This window comes from Lissotriton vulgaris, chromosome 5 (genome assembly GCF_964263255.1).
Source record: "Lissotriton vulgaris chromosome 5, aLisVul1.2, whole genome shotgun sequence".
In the NCBI taxonomy this organism is placed as follows: domain Eukaryota; kingdom Metazoa; phylum Chordata; class Amphibia; order Caudata; family Salamandridae; genus Lissotriton; species Lissotriton vulgaris.
This window is the reverse complement of record NC_141693.1, coordinates 431,749,827-431,771,007: the sequence shown is the minus strand read 5'-3', so window position 1 is coordinate 431,771,007 and position 21,181 is coordinate 431,749,827. Positions and strand designations below refer to the sequence as shown.

Sequence of the window (21,181 nt, the reverse complement as noted above, 5' to 3'; positions counted from 1 at the left end):
ATTTCGTCTTATTGTATGGTAACAGAATATCGTCTGATGTAAATATCAAGTCCTAAATCTCGTTTTCACAAATATTGCCTCATTAGAGTTAATAATAGAAAATCTACACCCAACGGCATGTTATTTTTATTAATGATATTTAGAAGACAATATTTATGTAGGACAATATTTCTGACAGTGATATTCTGACATGCAACCCGTCCTTAGTGTAACTGAAATAAACACGGTCAACTTTGCATTAATATATGTGGTGGCAACTCTGGCAGGACTCGAATGCGGTTTTCTCTGAGCTAAAACCAGGAAAACACACAACTAAACAAACATTTTGGCAGTTGTTTAGCCTTATGTCGTCTCGCGGATCCAAAATCAATTTTCATAGCTGGTGCCGAATCAAACGGAGGTTGATGTTCATCTCATGTCTGGGTTGAGGTCTTGCAATAGAAAGTGTCATTACAATCTTCAGAGATAGTTTCCTGTGAGTGTTTTTGATTCATGGTCAAACCAGGTGACTGACAAGGAATCTAAGTAAGACCAGAATTCACAGCGAATACTGGGATTCCGGCTTACATTCCATGGATGCGGACTACAGACTTTTTTTTCAATCATTTGGAATTATTAGGGATGTTGCAGGTAAGTAATATTTCCTAACTTGAATTAACACTGTAGATGTGTTATATTCTCACTTCTTGGAGTTTCCCTTTTAATTCTTCCCTGTATATATTTCCCTTTTAATAGAACCTTTGTCCCATGTTGCACATGCACACCATTCAGGTAGTTCCATTTAGAATTGTTATGATCTAAAAATGTTATACTGAATCTGGGAGTTTGGAAGATTGGAAGTACTGTGCTGCAGCTGAATAAATCCTGGACTTACAATATACCATTTGGATTCTGCTTTATTTATTACAAAATTGGCGACGAGGGTGACCAGTACCTACTACGTCTATATCAGCAGCACAGGAGTGGTACAAAACTGGAAATTGGGAAGTTGGTGGAGTATTTGCTGTGGTTTACCCATTTCCAGAAGCTTTGGATTGTGAATTTACTTTTCAAAGTACTTGGATTTGCCTTCAAAAGCTATCGTTTTGGAGTGTGACCTGTGTCTACAAGGATACAAGGAAAGATCCGTTTCTACACCTATTTCACTGGAACTACGTAAAGTCTTATGAACTGTTAACAAACTTGAATGACAACCGCTATCACCGTTTCTTCTGTCATTGCATTACGTGAAAATTGCTTAGACCTTGAAAACTACGATCTTTGTAAGTGTTTCCGTGAATTTTTTACAATTTTTAAACAAATACGTCGTGTCGCGTTTACCTTTGAAAACGGCACGCGAGTAAGTATTTTGTTTTCCCGTCCGTGCGCTGCTAGCGTGCTGTACCCATGGAAACGAAGAAACAAAGCGCATAACGTAATGCGTGCAGTACCCATGGAAACGAAGAAACAAAACGCATGACGTAATGCGCAACGTCTACGCGGCGGCCATATTTGTTTACAATTTGACGGACGCTGCAACGAAGCTGAGCGCGTCTGCCTGAGAGAATTTGCAACGCATTTGGGAAGTCATTCTTTCACCACGCGGCTCACTAAACGTATTTGTGCCACGTATTACAACTTTTGAACAACGAAGGCACTACGGTTGAAGGTACTTTTTTGACTGATTTCGAGGAGATTACTGCACAGTGAAATATTACTCTGATGCAGATTTCATTGGATATGCGCTGATGTACACAGCTGGTGTACTCATTGACTAACTTATATCTTATATAACAGTTAGTGTTTTATTTTATTGTGTTTCATTTGTTTAGACTATTTACATTTAATACTTAATATGCAGTTTGATCCTCCTTCAAAATTCTTACAAAGCAAAGGCGATCCTCCAATCCCATGGAACAGATGGAAGGAGGAGTTTATGACTTACCTAAAAGCTATTGATGGGGAAAGGATGGGGAATGAAAGGAAGAAAAATATTTTCTTACATTGCCTGGGATCTGAAGGACAGGCCATTTTCAGAAATTTACCACCCATTCCTGGTGATAATGGGGTTTTTGATGAGGCCATGCTTCGTGTTGAAACACGTTTTAAACCCACCACTAGCCTAGCTTTAAATCGATATAAGTTTTATACCAGAACGCAAAAAGAAAATGAATCTTTTGATGATTTTCTGACAGGTTTGAGAGCTTTAGTCATGCCATGTAATTTTGGTAATATGACAGATGAAATGCTTAGAGATAATATAATTGTGAATGTTAAATGTAAGAAAACACAAGAACAGTTGTGGATTGTAGGAAATCCAACGCTGTTGGAGTGTATTTCTACTGCTAAAGCCTTTGAGCAGTCTAACAAATGGATGAAAACGATAGAAGAAACAAGCAGTAAGAGTGGTAAGAGTGACAAGCTAACTGAAGAAGTATGTGCTATGAACAATTTTGGAAGAAGTCCCCAAAATCATAAGTTTGGACCACGTAACCGCATTGTTTGTTTTAGATGTGGGAGTTACAATCATGTTGCTACGTTCAAATTTTGTCCTGCTTTGGGCAAGGAGTGCAACAAGTGTGGAAAAATAGGTCATTTTTCCAACTCTTGTAGAGAAGACAAAAAGAAGGGTGGGGATAAAGGAAATTATTTCAAGAAAAAGGAAGTTTCTTGTGTGAGAGATGAAACAGACTATGATTCAAGTCTGGTTAGATATGAACATGCTGTGTCTGATGAATCAAACAGAGTAAGTGGGATGATTGTGTCCATTATTAGCATAAGTTTACTTGAGGAGGATTATTTGGAGTCCCCAAAATGTGTTGTTAGGTTTAAAGGAGTAGAGTTAGAGTTGATGGCTGATTCTGGGTCTCCTTGGACTATCATAACTGAAAAGTATTTTGATGAGAAGTACAGGAACATAATTTCTAAAAGCGAATTGTGTCCTCCTGACATTATGGCAAAAGGTTTCAATGAATCAAGTATTGATTTTATAGGATATATTGCCTCCATGATTTATTTTAAAGATCAATCTGCATATATTAAACTGTATGTGGCTGTGAAGGGAGTGAATGTGTTGGGGTGGCGGGATCAATTCAGACTTCACATTACGTTGAATCCACGCAACAAAGATCCTGTCATGGTGTCATATGATGGTGATATGTCAGAGGATAAAGTCAGATCTGTTGAAGAAAGTAATGTTTGGAAGACTCTTTCTGATGAGTTTCCTAGTGTGTTTTCGGACAAATTGGGTAGATTAAGTGGGTTCACCCATGTTATCAAGCTTAAACAACGAGCCATACCTGTGGTGCAAAAACTTAGGCCTGTACCACTTAATGTCAGAGAAGAATTAAGTGATGCATTGAATGACATGTTAAAGAATGATGTCATAGAAGAAATAGAGTCATCCGAATGGGTTTCGCCAATGGTTTTGGCACGCAAACCTGATAAATCTTTGAGGTTGTGCATAGATTTGAGGGCACTCAATGCCAACATAGTGGTAGACTGCCATCCTTTGCCAAATATCAACGAGGTCGTGAGTATGCTGGGAGGTGGTATGATATTTTCCACGTTAGATTTGAGATCGGCGTATCATCAGGTGGTGTTAGCTGAGGAGTCACGCCATCTCACAGCTTTTATCACACCTCAGGGTTTGTTCCAGTTCAAACGGATGCCGTTCGGTTTGGCATCGGCAGCCTCCGTTTTTCAGAGGTCTATGTACCATATATTTAAGGACATGAGTGAGTACGTGAAGTGTTTCCAAGACGATATCTTGGTTTTCTCCAAAGATGACGAAATACACATGGAGCATTTGAGGAATGTGTGCAAGATGCTAGATAAGTTTGGACTTACCATTAAGAGTAAGAAATGTAAGTTGTTTCAAAAAACTATAGAATATTTGGGACACACTATTTCTGGTAAGGGTGTTGCTCCTAAAAGATCCCTAGTGGATGCTATCTTAAAGGCTCCTGCACCAGATTGTAAGGATAAGTTGTTATCGTTCCTAGGACTGTGCGAATATTACAGTAAGTTTATTGCAAATTTTGCTACAAAGATGGAACCGTTAAGGGAGTTGACAAGGAAGGAGGTGGAATTTTTGTGGGGATCAAAACAGCAGGAAGCTTTCGAAAGTGTCAAACTCGATATGGTGTCAGCACCAACTTTAAGGCCATTTGGTTTGAATAAAATTTGCATTTTGACAGTGGATGCCAGTCTTTATGGTTTAGGTTGTGTACTTTCTCAACGTTCTGGAAAGGAAGATTGGAATGTTGCGTTTGCGTCCAGATCATTGAATCAAACTGAAAGACGGTATGCGGTCATAGAGAAAGAACTGTTGGGATGTGTATGGGGTGTTGAGCATTTCCGTAATTACATCTGGGGTGCAAGATTCCTCATACGCACTGATCACAAGCCATTGGTGAGCATTTTATCACCTGGTGGAGGTTTAAATGCAACAGCTCGCATTGCAAGATTGATGTCACGTTTGCAAGAATATAGTTTCGACATTGAATATGTGCCGGGGAAGTTAAATGTTACTGCAGACTGTTTGTCTAGGTTGCCCTGTACTAGTTCTGGGATTGATGAAGATACAGAAGTAGTAACCAGCATTTCTGAAATGTTTCCAGAAAAATACAAAGTCATATCGGAGGATATGTGGAAGAGAAGTATGGATGAGGATGATTTGCTGTGTAAGGTCAGAGACTATGTGAGGTTGGGATGGCCTTCCAAAGAACGTGTTCCTTCTGAGATCACGCCTTTCTACAACGTTGCTGATGAGTTGGCCATTGAGGGAGATCTTTTGTTCAGAGCTGGTAAATGTATTCCACCGGTGGCTATCAGAAGTGTGATTTTACAAATGAGTCATGAGTGCCATATGGGAATGTCTTCTATGAAAAGACTTATTAGGTCCAATTTCTGGTGGCCAGGGGTTGATAGAGTAGTGGATAAATTTGTCAGGGAATGTCCCGAGTGCATTGAAAGTGATAAATCGTGTAAGTGTGATCCAGCACCTTTAGTTCCTGTAAAGTGGCCAGATCATCCGTGGCAAAAGTTAGGAATTGACATAGCTGGCCCTTTCAATTTTTTACCACAAGAATGTAGATTTGCCATTGTTGCTGTAGATTATCACTCAAAGTGGCCAGAGGTCAAACTTGTGCCTCATCCAAATACTGAAAGTGTTATTCTGTTTTTAAAGGAGATCTTTTCCAGAGAAGGTTCTCCGGAGTGTATTGTATCCGATAATGGGGTACAGTTCAAGTCCTCTCTCATGTTGGAGTTCTTGAGCACGTATGGCATCAAGCACTGTACTACAGCCCTCTATGAACCACAAGGTAATGGTCTAGTGGAGAGGTATAATAGAGTCCTCAAGGAAGATCTGGTTTGGGCTCGCAAATCAGGAGGTCTGTGGAAAGATAAGTTGAGAGAAAAATTATGGTTATACCGTATTACGCCTCATGCCACTACTGAAGTCTCTCCTTTCCGTTTACTAAAAGGTAGAGACCCTGTTTCAGGATTATGTCCTTGGTGGTTTAAGAAAAGTAGTAGTCAACAAATGACTGATGTGAACATTAAGGATGTGGCTAAAAAAGTGGAGCTCAAACAAGACAAGTACAAATGTAATTATGATTCTAGGATGAAAGTTAGACAACCAGCATTCATGGTTGGTGATGTTGTCAGGATTCGAAAACCAGGGTTTGTTGCCAAAGGAGAGAACAAATTTGGTAAGCCAATGAAAGTTATGCGTGTCTATCATAATAGCGTTGTTACTCAGGATGGAAAAAGATGGAATGTCAGAAGAGTTTCGAAATGTGTACCATAGTTTATATTGATTGATTCTTTACATATGCTTCTTTATGTTTGAATGCGTTTCCTTTTCTTTAAGGGGGGAAATGTGTTATATTCTCACTTCTTGGAGTTTCCCTTTTAATTCTTCCCTGTATATATTTCCCTTTTAATAGAACCTTTGTCCCATGTTGCACATGCACACCATTCAGGTAGTTCCATTTAGAATTGTTATGATCTAAAAATGTTATACTGAATCTGGGAGTTTGGAAGATTGGAAGTACTGTGCTGCAGCTGAATAAATCCTGGACTTACAATATACCATTTGGATTCTGCTTTATTTATTACAAGATGTCAAACAGCTTATTAAAGATGTGCTTTCATTGGCAGGAATGCACGAATCCATGTTGCAACGCCACTACCTGCAAGTTAAAGAGTGGCGCAGAGTGCGCTCACGGAGACTGCTGCCACCAGTGTCAGGTGAGGGAACCCTATTGGTGCACGATTACCGCTGTCACAAGTGCTGTCACTAATGTGTCGTGAGAGGTCCACTGCATGCACAAGTATCTTGTTAGGGACACAATGTGCACAATCACCAATGTTCCCAGTTTTAGATGATGGGTGCATTGTACACTGATACTTCTGGTATAAGTGCCAGACATGGGCAAAGGGGGCTCTGGCCCAGGGATGTAGCCTTTCAGGGGGTCCCCTTGATTGGTCGGGCTCTGTTCTCCACACAGTCCTGCCCTGATGAACTTGAATGATTCTTAAATATAGATTGTTTTAAATACTATTTTCCTTTCATTTATTTTAATGCAGGTGATGTATGGGAGTCTATTACAGACAGTTTGCAGAGATATGTTGTGTTTAGGTTTTTCGGTACCATGCATAAAAAAGTTCATTTTAGACGAAAACAGGAACTCACTCAGGAGAAATGGCAGTGAGTCACAGAGAATATTTGCAATAATATTCGTGAGCTGCTGCCAGATTAAAATATTGAAAACACATATCTTGATCACTGAATAGATCAAAACACGTTTAGAATTTGGACCAGTGGGTCTGTGCAGGGTCAGTGACCTGGCAAAAGAGGGCATGAAAAGCTGACATTAGATCATACATTCAAAGCTGTTCTGAGCATGGGCTTCCAAAATACATTTGGCCCAGGGCTCCTAAAATTCTTAAGAAGATGCCACTGGGTACAATTCAGACATCTGCAATAGAAGCTCTCCCTAGATTCTAAATTCACGTCATACAAAAGCATACTCATTCACAGTGCTGGAAGCCCATCTTCACAAGCCGAATCAGATGCAGATCTAAGATGTAAGCCTTAAAAATTGCTCGGAAAATCAACTGTGGGTGGATGTGAAACCACACTGATGCCAGAATATATTCGATTGAAATGCAAATAACATAAAGCAGAAGATTTAGGGCCTGATTTAGATCTCGGCGGACGGGCTACTTCATCACAACGGTGACGGATAAGAAGTCCGCCGATACATATGTCCCATTATGTCGGGATCACCATTGTGACAGAATAACCCGTCTGCCCAGATCTAAATTAGCCCATAAATTTCCTTTGCTCAGAAGCAGATGTAGACTTAATGCTTACAAGCCCTTACATGTGGTAGTTGTGTGCCTGTGTATCTCAGGAACAAAGGCGTTTCAAGGAGTGTCTGCTTTTGCTTGCAGATTCGAGCCGTGGGAGATATCTGCCGTCGCAGTCGTGGCGACTGTGACCTTTCAGAATACTGCAACGGAAGATCTGCGGAGTGCCCCGATGACTCCTTCCAGGAGAATGGCACGCCCTGCCGGGCTGGCACCGGCCACTGCTACAACGGAGCGTGCCCATCCCTTACACAGCGCTGCCAGAGCCTTTGGGGCACAGGTACTGTTAAGCCCACATCATGCACCAAAGTCGACTGCCAGCCAATACCAGCAACTGAGTAATATTCTTTGTCATCCAACAGGTGCCCAGGTGGCCTCTGATTCCTGCTTCCAAAGCAACGTCCAGGGTTCCCGCGGCTTTAACTGTGGAAAGAACGAGAATGGGTACAGGGCTTGTAGTCGGAGGTAAATATTTGAAGAAATCCAGTCATTGCTTTTTAGGAATAGTGTGAAGAATATCATAGAAAATAGATATTTCATCCTGAAGCACTCCCCATGAACTGAAAAATTACTGTTTATCTGGCCTTTTGCAGTAATGCAGCTCCACCACTAGGTGTCACCCCCAGACTACTGCCTTACCCTAAATTGCGGAAGCGCCAGTTCTTTTTCCTAAACCGATAGTGTGGTACATTAGTGGCTGAGAAGGGCACGGCCAAAAGGGCAGAGGGATACTTGTGCCAGGTTTGTGTCTTCAGTGGGCTACTAATGACAGAGTGGCTCACATGTCAGACTTGTGCCAGGCAGTGTGGGGTAGGGTCAGTCAGCTGTCAAGCACTGGCTAGGTCTGGTTGCACCTGACCAAGCCCCGCATGGCACTCACAAGTCTTGCCAACTGGACATGCCACCACATACGAACTGTGTCTGTCTCTAAGGGGGCTTGTGCAACCTAGCCCCATATGTATATTACAATAAAGAAAATAATGAAGATGAATGGCAAATGATAACTTGATAAAAGAAGCTACATGTAAAGTTAACTCGAGCTCATCTGAACCCCTCAGAAAGAATACATGGGGTGACAGTAGCCAGCAAAATGGTACAATGCATAGGGAAGCCTATCCGACCCATTGAGAGACGGGTACATAGATATATCTGGATGGCAGAGTTACACTAAACTGCAAGTGCAGATAACAAAGAGAGCCTCACTCAGTAACAAGCCTTTTTTCATTAATGGGGAAGTAAGAAGGCTGTTTTCACATTTTGAAACAACGTGCCAGTGTGCCCCTGGGGTGGCGATGAGTTGGGACAAGACTAGGGATAGCCAATGTCCCATTACAGAGAATTAGGCGGACCATGGTGTGTATATATTTAGGTGGTGCATGTTGGAAATATCAAATTGGCGGGTATACTCTACAAGATTAGTATCTGACCCACAAGTCTTTGCTGAGGTCACAGCTGACAAGCAAGACATAGGCTACACTCCAAAGAAGTCTGTGGAGCTCCCTTTTAAAAGGCCTGCTTTCTCTTTTCATACAGGGATGTTATGTGTGGCCAGCTCCACTGTATGAATGGGGAAGACCTGCCTACCACTCGCCAGAAATACTGGATCAGGCTGGGAAGCGGGACAGAGTGTAAGGTGGCCGAGCTGCCCGATGGCGAAACGGCGGGCTCTGATGACCCTGGGCTAGTGCCCACCGGAACCAAGTGCAATAAGGACATGGTAACGTGCTTTAATCACCAGGAGTAACGGGGGGTCCCTGTGACCACCAGGCCACACTACGCATCTAGAGATCACAACCCTCTCACTGCCTATCATGCCCTAAACTCTGTCCCTTCTCTCTATAGGTGTGCTACGAGGGTCGGTGCCAGAGCCTCTCTGTGTATGGAGCCATGAACTGCTCAGCGAAATGCAACAACCGTGGGGTAAGTACACACCTAGGTTGAGCCATTGAACCTTAAGTGCCAAGTCCATGAGGATGGGTGGCGTACAACTACACACTGTAAAGAATTATGGCCATATAAACTATTCACAAATCTCAAGGTATGGGCAAGACAAATAATTCACAATTCCTGTAAATTTCTTGCCATACAACCTCCTCCCTCTTTGCATAGTTGTTGCTTTGCACCCCATCCCCTTAAATGGTAGGTACCTTTGCACTGAAAAACTTTACATACACATACGCATGTCTACCATATCCATGCAGCCAGATTCTCTGCATGGATACGGTTGGGGAAAGGGTGAAATTCATAAAAGACCTTTTGAAATCGTATTTTTTCCTTATGAAAAATATTTTCAATTATATATCTAACTTCCCTACATTTGCCTCTGTGATAGTGGGCCGCGAAGGTGCCTTTCCCTCACTTTCTACAGTGGTCATGTCTGGTTCATTTGAGACGGTGGTTTCCGGTGCTCGGCCCCGGCACTTAATTATCAACACTGGCACTTATGACAGTCCTCCACATGGTGGCGCTGTTTGTCTAATTTTGGGTTGAGCACATCAGTTGTTTAATAACGGAATATACATTAAAAATGTCTAATAGCGCCGCCCAAGCCATTCTTCTAGCTTTGGGTGTCTTGGAGTAGTCTGAATTGTCACATTTATAGGAGTGTGATGGTTAGTAGTTATGTTGGCACTTTCATTTGCAGTGCTGGCCGGGAGAATGGGTGTTGCAAGCTCGGTGCACTCCTGACAGGAAACCTGGCACTTATTATGTTTACAAATTAAGCACTGATGTAATGCCTTGTTCATTTTAGCGTAAGTCTAGAAGTAAGGAAAGTAAGTCATGTGAAAACCTTAAAGACAACTCTGCCTGTGCCTTGCAGTCTTAGAGTAAAAGCACGGCGGGATTCTCGCCAATAACCATTTGTAGTAACCGGTTTACTCATCCCTGGAGCCTACATTAGCTACTTAGCAGGAAAACGCGTTATGGGCAGGCCCTTTAATATTTAGTAGTTGAACCTGAAGACAAGTAGTGGTGTAGTACCAGAAGAAGCAGGAACATATTACATATTATGTATGTTTATAGCATTGGCCAAGGGCTTGCCCGAACCACTTAGCTGTGAGACAATCAGAAGCTTTTGTTTGAAGACAAGTGTGCAGAAACTGGAAGAAAAGGATTCCTGCTCTTTGTTGACGTGCAGATGATAAGAGAACCAAAGGCGGATATGATGTCACTGAGGGAGCTGGCATTTCTGGGAAATAGGAGAGGATCCAGGATTGGGCCCTATGAAATGCCGACTACCATGGGCATGGTTGAGGAGTATGCAAGGCACCAAGAAACACATCTGGTGATTGGCCAGCTTGGATGCACACAGCTCCAGTGCCATGCCATTATTGCCCATGGTGGTGAGGCCCAAGTGTGGCGTGCTTACCAGTGTGAGCGGTTGACATGGCGGAACTTGGAAGTGACGTGGTTGTCGCAGGCAGAGATGAGATAGCAGTCAATCAATCAGGATTTATAAATCGCAGCAAATCACCCATGGGGGTCTCAAGGCGCTGGAGAAAGCAGTGAAAAACCAGGCAGAAGTAGGGGGAAACACTCAGTAAAATGTGAGAGAGGAAGGTGAAAGCAGTAGAAAATGAGGCAAAAGCAGGAGAAAGCACTCAATAAAGGGAGCAAAGGAAGGGAAAAGCAGTAAAAAGTTAGGCAAAAGCAGGAGAAGGTAGTCAGAAAAATGGGCAGAAAAGAAGTAGGAAGCAGTAGAAAACGAGGGAAAAGCAGGAGATAGAACTCAGAAAAATGAGGAGGAAGAAGAGCGGTGCAGCAGCACGGGATACCTGGGGCTGCTCAGTGGGGTAGCGCAGTGGCCTCCAGTAAGTAGGTCCTGAGGGTAGAGTTGAGAAAGAGCAAGGTAGGTCCACCACCTGTAGGGTTATTTTAGGATGGCACCGGACCATGGTGGACATTCATTTGAAGCATGCTGGATAGAATTTAAAGAGGAGGCAGTGGTTAATGAGAATGGACTGGAAGGTTAGACTGCAGAGAGGACTAGTGGTTTAATGATCCGAGGGGTAACAAGGGGTCTGTTCGTGTACGGGACAGGTAGGCTAATTCGAGTACAGATTCCATGGGGGAGTTGGCATAAAGGAGTTAAGTGCAGCACTTTGTGGTGAGTACCAGAACTAAAAGGCGCTGCGAGGCCATAATAATGGCAATACAGCGCTATATAAATCTCTGTTAATGCCGCCCTTCGCTGCAGCCACATAGGCTCCTTTTCCACCTAGGCAGCCCTGTCAATTAGGGTACCAACCGTCTGTAAATTTCACGGACCGTTCGTAATTTGGATCTCACGTCCGTTGTCCGTGACAATCCCTTTTAGGGACGCCTTTTGTGCATAATTTTGGGCATTGGGGAACAGCACAGTTCCCCTGCATGAAGCCTCGGCTCCCTGATGGGACCGCCTAGCGCTCTTCCTGGGAGCCACGAGAAGCCCCACCTGCCCGTTGTCATTCTGTATGCGGCTGATTGCCACATACAGAATAACAATGGGCCAGTCTGGGCTCTTACAGCATGTGGTTGTCCTCTTCTAGCCTTGGTCTAGAGCAGGGCATTCTGTCAGATGGAAGAAATGTGCAAAACGCAAATGCTGCTAGGTGAGAATCCAGTTCATTCAAAGAAGGTGGCGAAACAAGTTAATAAAAATAATGGGCTAGAGTTCTTTCAGTCTCATCATTTAGAAAATAGCATTTTCAATATTCAACGAAGCCACGGTTGCTGCATTTTTATTTTATGCAACTAACAACCGTTGACAAAGCCAACAGTTCAGGCTTGTTGTAGGTGTAACATTACTTCTTGTGTTATATATCTGGATACAATGACATAAGAGGCAAAATACCAGTCCGGCAGCACATCATGCTCAGCACAGATTTTTAGCTTAGGTGTTTTAACTACTTTTACGCTACTGGCGGAACCATTCCGTCACGCCCCCTGGGTAGGCTGTGCTCATGACGGAACGGTTCCGTCACGGCCCGGCCGCCGCGCCTGCGCGGCGCTGATTTCGCGCCTGCGCGGCGGGTTTCATTAAGCGGTCGGGGCCGTGACGGAACCGTTCCGTCACAAGCACAGCTCACCCGCGAGCCGTGACGGAACGGTTCTGTCACCAGCGCAGGTGAGCCGCGCGCCCGCCCGCGACCGTAAGGGCTGCGGCGGAATAGCCGCCGCAGCGAAGGAGTTAAAAGCCACGTCCTTAATTACATCAAACACCCCCTTTGGAGAGACCCCGCCCCTATTTTTCATCCCGCTTAAAGCCCTGGAAACAACACCATGTAACAGTCACCTCTTGGCCTGGCATTGTGCGTCATGCATGACTCATGACTTCCACTTTTTCAGATTGCCTATGTGCAGGGGCATAGTGAACCCTATCCCCACCCCTTGCTTTAGGAACTACAGCAAGGGTGAAATTCTTGATGGGCCTCTTCTGTCTGTAAATTTGCAAAACAGGCTCAGCTCATGACTAATATGAAAAGGTGGGTGTGTGAGTAAATGAAGGGATCAGTGGATGTCTGGATGGATTCGTGAAAGGGTGAATGGATGAATGAAAGGGTGAAAGGGTGGATGGATGAGTGAAACGGTGGCTGATGGGCGAGTGAATGGGTGGATAGATGAGTGAAATGATGGGTGGATTGATGAATTGGTAAGTAAAATGGTGAATGGACGGACAGATGAGTGAAAGTGTGGATGTAAGGATGGATGAGTGAGTGAGTGAAATGGAGGGTAGATGGACAAAAGAATGGATAGATGAGTGAAGGAGTGAAAAGGTGAATGGATGAGAGAAAGGATGGATGGATGAGTGAAAGGATGGATGAGTGATAGGGTCAATGGACGGATTCATAAGTGGATGAGGAGATGGATGGGTGGATGGATGGAAGAAAGGATTGCAACGTGAAAGGGTCAATGGAGAGAGAAATGGAGAATGGATGGATGACTCAAAAAGTGAATGGGTGGAAGGGTGATTATGTGAAAGAATGGCTGAAAGGGTAAATGGCTGGATGGATGAGTGAATGGATGGATGGGTGGGTGGAAGCGTGGATGGATGAGTGTACGGATGGCTAGGGTGAAAGGATGGATGGATGGATGCGTGAGTGAAAGTGTGGATGGATGGATGGATGGATGAGTGAAATGATGGATGGAAGGATATATGATAGATAGGTTTGCAAATGGATGAATATATACTATTGCACGACTTCCTCTGACGTGTCTGTAAAATGTACCTTTTGTCCCGAAGTTTTGTCCTGAAATTTGACCGTCACCTCCTGTCCTGAATTTCTGTCCTGAATTTTTACACTCACCGTCCTGAATTTGCACCCATGCCAGTTGGTCACCCTACTGTCAATACCTCACCGATACCGGTCTGTTTAATAAATTAAGCCCAGATGCATAAAGAGATCCATTCCCCTTAGAGTCGAGCACACCAGAGAAAGCTGCATGAAACGTGAATCATGTAAACGTTTTTTATTAAAAAAGAAACGCGGCTTTGGTCTCTGTTTATGATGCTGACGGGAGATCGCCCTGGTAGCTGCGCCACAAATGGCGAAGAATGCTGACTGAGCCGGCCGCCGCCACAGGAATGCGCTGTAATGTAAACTCTCAGATATGGCGGGTGGGGTATTGTGGAATGAGCCGTTGATGCTCGAGCACAGGGTTAACCGAGGTCACAGAATTTTTGGGTATGGCGCCTACCTGACATCGAGACTGACGAGCAGTGTCTTCACTTGAAGCACCGTCTCAGCCCAAGAAGGTTCGCGGGGCTTCTTTTAGTCAGTCATTTATTAGACCTGTGCCTCAGAATGGCGGCAGGGTTGGGACAGAGGCAGTCACATATCTAGCTCATCTACCAAAGGTCAAAGTGTCGGGGAAGACTCATTGACACGTTACACTCGTATCTGGAATGCTAGTATGGCAACATAGAGCCAACCACGTGCCGGCTCGACTCAGTGCGGCAAGAGGGGGGTCGATTTAAGCCACATTTCTGGATTACGTTTGTGGGGCAGGAAGAGATATGAGTCACTTGTCTGGCTAAAAGGAATGGCTGAGAGAATAACTATAGGGGCGAGATACACGACTGAAGTTTGAAAAACGTCTTTATTCGACTCCTAGCTCTCCTCACTGAGGTAAAAAAGTATTGCACGGGCAAAATATTAAAGTGGCAAATGGTTTATACCAAGGGGGTGGGGGGGGGGGGGGGGAGGGCTCATTAGAGGGATAAAAGGCAAACAAGGAGGCAATGAGGGGAACAATAATGACAGTTAAGGCGATGACATAAAAACAAATGGAGGCTATAAATTACAACAATAACGTGTCGGGCCACCTGTGAAAGATGGTAGGGCTGGAGAAGCATCACTCACAGGTCAGACCTTTGGTTCTGAAAGGCCAGACGCGCTTCAGAGTCCGTCACTTGTCACCTTCATCCCAAAAAGGCTGGTAGGGATTAAGATGAAGAATGAGATGTATGACCAGTTCAACTATGAAAAGCGGGTGGGTCTGAGGCAGGGTCACTTACATGTCAGGGTAATATATGACAGGTGGGAGGAGGAAGCAGATAGGGCTGGGGAAGAGTCACAGGCCATCCTGACTTGGCAGTAAGGGTACCTTTACTCCCACTACTCCACACCATTCTGTTTTCTTCCTGACCCTTCACCTTCCTCTTCCCAGGTGTGTAGCTGGACTTTCACCTTTCTGCTTTCTCCTCCCAGGTATGTAATCACAAGCGTCAGTGCCACTGCGACCCCGGCTGGGCACCGCCGGACTGCGCCTGGAAGATGAGCGACAATGAAACAGGTACCTGGATTCATATATATATACACATACACATATATATATATATATATATATATATATATATATATATATATATATATATATATATATATATATATATGTATATATATATTTTTTTTTTTTAGCTGAAAAAAACAAAGGTTAAAGTGATGTTATAGTTAGGTGAATATATCAGTGACAACATTAACGCATCAGTGTGGGCAGAGAAACAGATCTCAAGTCTGCTCCCAGCCGACGGGAGCATTTTTAAAGCTTCTGCCTGCTGGGAGCAAACTTTGTGGTGGGAGATTCATAAATGCATCCACCAGGCTGTACTAAACACAAGGGGGTGGGCTCCCCGAATACATCTATATAAAAAGTTAATCGCCCTGGAGGATCGGATCCGGGGTCTTTGAAGGCTCAGGGAGGGGGGCCACACAGAGCCCCTCCCTTTTTTTTGGACACTTTAGCCCCGGGGGTGGGCTTTCCGGTGCTTATTATGGCTTTGGGAGGGGAGCCTGTGGCCCACTCCCCTTAATTAAAGAAATTGGCCCCAGGGGATGGTGTCCCCTGGGCCTTTGGAGGCTTGAGAGGGGAGGCACATAATCCCCCCACCCTTTTAGTGACATTTTGGCTATGGGGTGGGCTTCCCGAGGCCTATAATGTCTCGGGTAGGGGGGCCACCCACCCCCCCCGTTTGAAATGCAGCCCAAGGTGATGGGCTCCCCAGGGCTTATAATGGCTTATGTTATTTTGCGTCAGGCAGGGGTTCCATGGGTGGATGCATGGGTATTCCCTTGCATCCACCCATGGATTTTGGAAACTTTCCAGATTTACTAAAGCTAGTAAACATGGAAATGCGTCAAAAAGCTATGCTTTCCCGAAGCATGCCTAATGAGGAGAATATCTGTCTGTGTAGAAAAGTCCTTTCGACTCCAGTAGTGTCTTGGAAATGGTTATTGGTGTCTGAAGGTGGTTAATGGTTTCACCTGGTACTTTCATTTAACCAATAGAATATTTCTAATGCAATGTCCCAAATTCCCAGATTTAAGCACGTACTGGTTGAGCCTACAAGACTAAACTCCTCCCAGGTTTTCTGGAGGGATGACGTCTGACTAACCAATCAGTTTTCGTCAACAAGGAATTTGAGATACCCAGAATTAGTTAGGCGACATTTGATAGGACTCTGTAGTCGACCAGTTGGTAGAAAATGACGTTATCGTGTTTTGAGGATGACCCAAGATGGCAGCCCTTGGAGTAAGAAATACCTTTTTATAATAACTGGGAGTAATATTCGGCTGAGGTCAGCATCCTCAGCGATGGGCTATGCCTACTGGAGGAATAGGGCTGAGGAAATGTACTCGTGATTTGCATTTTCAGTGATATAAATAATTTCAAGGATCCAGTTTTGGAGCTAAATATATAGAAGATTGTGTAAAACATGTATAACCGCTATTTACTGCAGAATTTCCTCTCTAATTGACTCTAATTTAGAAGTGGCTCATGTTCCTGAGTAGAAAAGCATGCATATTGTGCGAAAACGCTGCCTAAGGGTTGATACCACGGTAGCTACATAGAACTGAGCAAGGCAAGCTCAGCACATGCTTTGAGTCTGGTGACAGGCCTCTGACGCAGACATGTGAATCAACAGGACTTTAACTTCTGTGAGAGAAATAGTGGCATCCACCAGTCCGACGTTAGTCCCACATATTTGTAACCAGTGGCAGCTCCTCCGCTACGGTGGAGGAGCGTTGACCCACTGCTTGTTGAGCAGTGCAAAAGAAAAATCAAATGATAAAACCAAAAAGTTATTATCTTTTTTTTTCTTAGTGGGACTCAGACTCCAGCCAGGTCCGGCGAGGCTGGGCTCCCCCACGTCAGAGGGAACAGTCATGTGTACTTGGTATGTTCTCCACTGGGCTGTGTTGCACAGCCCAGTGAAGAACATGCCCAGTCTCCCATCCCCTCCAGCACCCCCACCTCCGTATAGAGGCTGCCACCATTGATTTTGGAAGGAGGAAGAGGGTCATGGGACACTAAACTTAGAGATGCAATGTACTCAAATGATGTATTGGTTGTCCATGCTGGCCTATTTATCACCTCTTTTGCTCCCTTGCCTCCCTTCTGACAGGAAGTGCAGCCCTCACAGTGGTCGCGGTGCTGGCATCCCTCATTCTTTTAGCCATTCTGGTCATCAGCGGGGTGGCATACTATAAATGGACCCAGAAGAAGGCCTCGCCGAAAAGGTAAGAAATTTTAATTTGTAACGTAGTGCTTCCGTGTCATTATCTGACAGTGCGCTCAAAGTCTCACTATATAGTTTACACTCAAAAAGTAACTTTTTAAAATACATATACCATTGTATTCTAGTAGTAAGTTACTGATGGTGCTAGGTCAGCAGTACCAAGAAAAGTTCTGGTTCTTAATTGCTGAATAAAAATGTCTTTGAAATAATTAAAAAGGAGATGGTTTCTCACTTCCTCTTTCCCAGAAGGAAAAGGTAGAGGCAGCAATAATTTCATTGAATTTCAATACAGGCACTTGTAAGGTAAAGTCACACACTGAGGCCAACAAAGAGGGCTTAAGAGTGAGAGAAAGGGATCAAGAGAGCAGATGGATTGAAGCAGCTCCTTACAAAGCCCAGGCAAAATTTGTGTTACGTAACATTCACAAAATTTTGTATTATGCAATTTCACATCATTTCTAGGTCTCGTCTGAAACAGTGAATGTGCCTTCTGCGCTATCGATTGCGAGAGATTGTATACAAAAGAGGCTTGCAGCCTGCCCATTGCTTAACATTAATTGGCTTCATTGTCACTCTTGTTTGCTGTCTTCTAATTGGTCAGTGCATGCTGGCTTCACTTCCTCTTCCTTCGGCAGGAGCATGGACCTAGTACTGATTGCTTTAGCTTGATTACTGTCCTTCCGCAGATTGCTCTGTAATTGAGGTCCTCCTTTAATTATTTGTCTTCCCTGTCGTCCCAGGTGGGCCTCTTGCTGTTTGTAGCTATGTTTTACAAGCCCACACAACTAGGCCGCACACTTCACAGAAGCCCTTCCCTTCTTTGAAATGGATGTTTATTGTGACAGAAGATGTTATCTGTCTCCAAATGTATTTTCACTAAGATATGGACATAGGTGCAATTGCTTTCTTTATGCGATATGATTTTTGCCAAATGGCATACATATTTTTCTTTTTCACCCATGGTAAGATTAACTGATTTGCTCAGTTCACATGTCCAGAGACCTAACAAGCAAAGACAGAGCCAATAGGTCTCACTTTTGAGACGTTTGACTCTGCCATTGACTTTTATTAATGCTGTACTGCATAGGCATTGCCAACTTGGTCAATGACTTGTAGCCATGCCGTATAGTAGAATGGCGTTGTGCAGTGAGGTGGAAAAAAATAATAAAAAAGGACTCTGATGCAACAGCGCTAATGCATTAAAAAATAGCACATTAGCCCTGGGTGCACCCTAGCCCTTTTTAAATGTAGTTTTCGCCACACTGTAAAGCTTCCATGCTGCTGTACAGAATGACAAAAAACATTGGCAAAGTCTATAGCTTTCATAGGCGAGACCTGTTGGCTATGCCAATGCTTGTTTTTCTTGTTGGAGACTGGCTTGAGCAGACATTTTTCCAGGAGAGACATTTTTCGCTTAGACCAGTCTCCTACTCGTACCTCATGCACCCTTTTAACATGAGCCATGCCTGCTTGTGAAAAGTTGATGCAAAATACTGCCACACCTCATTTCACACTATTCGTATAATTCCGTTAATTAAAGTGATAATGAATCTGTAGTTGCACGAAAACCCTGACACAGATAGGTAACTGGGCGTTTCTAACCAGGCTGGAGAAAGGGTCGGACTGGGACTAAAAATAGGCCTGGGCAACAAAATAAAAGTGCCCCCAATAGTAAACCAGATAGGTAAAAAAAAGTGGCCCACATTTGCAATGCAGGCGATTTTTTAACTTGAAAAAATTTGCTGTTGGGGAATTTTGCAATGAATGGGAGACAACATGCATTTGTGTTTGCTGCTGGAAATGCTTGTGGTAATATCAGGGAAATAAACAGTGAAAACAAGCCCACCTGACCATAAAACAGGCCCACAAACTGCTAAGAAACAGGCCCACACTCTGACCTGTCATACCAGCCCATATGACACTGCCAGATTGCCCTGTAGGCAGGGCCGGATTTAGGGCAGTGCGACCTTTAGGGCAGTGCGACTGGTGTGGCTGCACTGGGCGCTGACCTGGAGGGGGAGGCGCTGACCTCAGGTGGGGGTGCTGTCTTTAGCAATAACTTATGATTTAAAAGCGGTATACAACAGTTACCACGCATATTTTACAACACGGTACCGTTACCACGCTACTTTTAGCACGCAGGTCGTTACAACGAAATGCGCTGGGGGGCGCTCCAGGATAGTAAATACTTTAATTTACCATCCAACTCCTTTCCCTAGAGTCCACGGGGACTGGAGTTGGAATAGTAAATTAAATAATTTACTATCCAGCGCCCCTCCACGCAAGTCGTTGTAACGACTTGCGTGGTAAAAGTAGCGTGGTAACGGTACGCGTTGTAAAAGTACGCGTGGTACCGTCATACATCCTTTAAAAGCAGCTGATGCAGAATTCCTTGTGTGCCCTTGTGCGGCAGCAATACAAATGTCAAGATAACTCTTGTTATTAATGTTACTGCTAGAGAGAGAGCAGAGTTTTGTCTAGTGACAGTTTTGACTTGCCATACGGTAGCTCAGATGGGTAATCTGCCTGCTGCAAAGAACAGATCTGTATATTATGTTGATAGCTGAGTGGATTAGTAAAGTAAGCCTTTACCAGAGCTTTAAAACAAATGAAATGTATGCTAGAGAGGGGCTATGGAGAGACGATGGTTCCTTTTGCCAGGGGGTAGTGAGGGACTCTGAGGAGGAGGAGGTCATGGGGGGTGGGGTTAAAAAAGATTGTCGCACCGGAGTGAAAACACGGAAAGCGAGTGAGTTAAAAAATGGACTGGAAGAGAAAAGAAAAACAAGTTACTCTTCAAGAAAGTTTGCTCTTGCGTACCATGACAGACCCTGGAGTACTGAAATATTTCAATAGTACACCCTCAGAACTGCCTCTAAAACCTGTGGTATTCCTTTATATATATATTTGAAAGTGTGTGCACTAAAAGATGTGGCTTGGCACCGTTATTTGTGCAAATCGCCATGGACAGTGGTGGGCTCGGTACCGATGCTTTGCCACTCGAAGTAATACAGGCCAAGTATGAACTTATGTTCCCTGGCTGTTTTTGGTTCTCAGTTGTTTCCTTCATGGACTCTTGCAATGTGCACAATCTTTTAAATGTGTTTGTGCTTTCTCTCTAAGTGAAACACCACTTATCAGTTCTTCTACCATAATATCGACGTTTAATGTCGCCCTGCACTTTTATTGACTCTACAATAGCCACTACCAATATGGATGTGGAGTTAGAACCGTGAACCTTTACATCCCTCCCTATGCTAATGTCGATATCTTTACAGTCGATGTGGTTGAGACCATATTTGTAAAGGTCGATATTATTGACCTTGATACTGAGACACCCGACTATAGTCAGCAGAATGTGTATTTAAGAGTGTTTTGAGGTATAATGGCTGAAGGATCCAGTGACTGGTTACAGAATCTTCATGTTATTGCTGAGCAAACGTCATGAGTCAGGCCATGAATATGTGTGTGTGTGTGTGTGTGTGTGTGTGTGTGTGTGTGTGTTTGTGTGTGTGTGTGTGTGAGTGAGATCATCTGATCCATGTCATCTTAATTAAGTACAACACACAGAATATGCAACTTGATGCAGATATCAAATCACAACCCATCTCGTTGAAAACATCTGGGCAATTGATTACACCTCCTTCCTTAATTCAAAGAAATATGACAATTTCACAAAGTTCATAGTTAAGCTGTTTTAACTGCTCCTTATGTTAACCTCTGCCCATGGCCCAGAACCTACTCTAATTGAAGGGAACCGTATAATAATGCCAGCTTTGGTGCTGGTGGCACCCAGTGCGACAATGTCGTTTGGCGCTC

At 43.9% G+C, this 21,181-nt stretch overlaps 1 protein-coding gene across 4 annotated transcripts in view; it reads left to right on the top strand.

Moving 5' to 3' along the window:
- Positions 1-21,181, top strand: part of ADAM8 (ADAM metallopeptidase domain 8) — a 168,929-nt gene that overhangs the window by 86,848 nt on the left and 60,900 nt on the right. For all 4 annotated transcript variants that reach the window (XM_086921842.1, XM_086921844.1, XM_086921843.1 and 1 more), the window contains exons 13-19: positions 6,148-6,237; positions 7,447-7,642; positions 7,725-7,827; positions 8,896-9,079; positions 9,205-9,282; positions 15,054-15,138; positions 17,249-17,363. In XM_086921842.1, the coding sequence (XP_086777968.1) occupies positions 6,148-6,237; positions 7,447-7,642; positions 7,725-7,827; positions 8,896-9,079; positions 9,205-9,282; positions 15,054-15,138; positions 17,249-17,363 (851 nt within the window). The remainder of the gene's footprint in view (positions 1-6,147; positions 6,238-7,446; positions 7,643-7,724; positions 7,828-8,895; positions 9,080-9,204; positions 9,283-15,053; positions 15,139-17,248; positions 17,364-21,181) is intronic.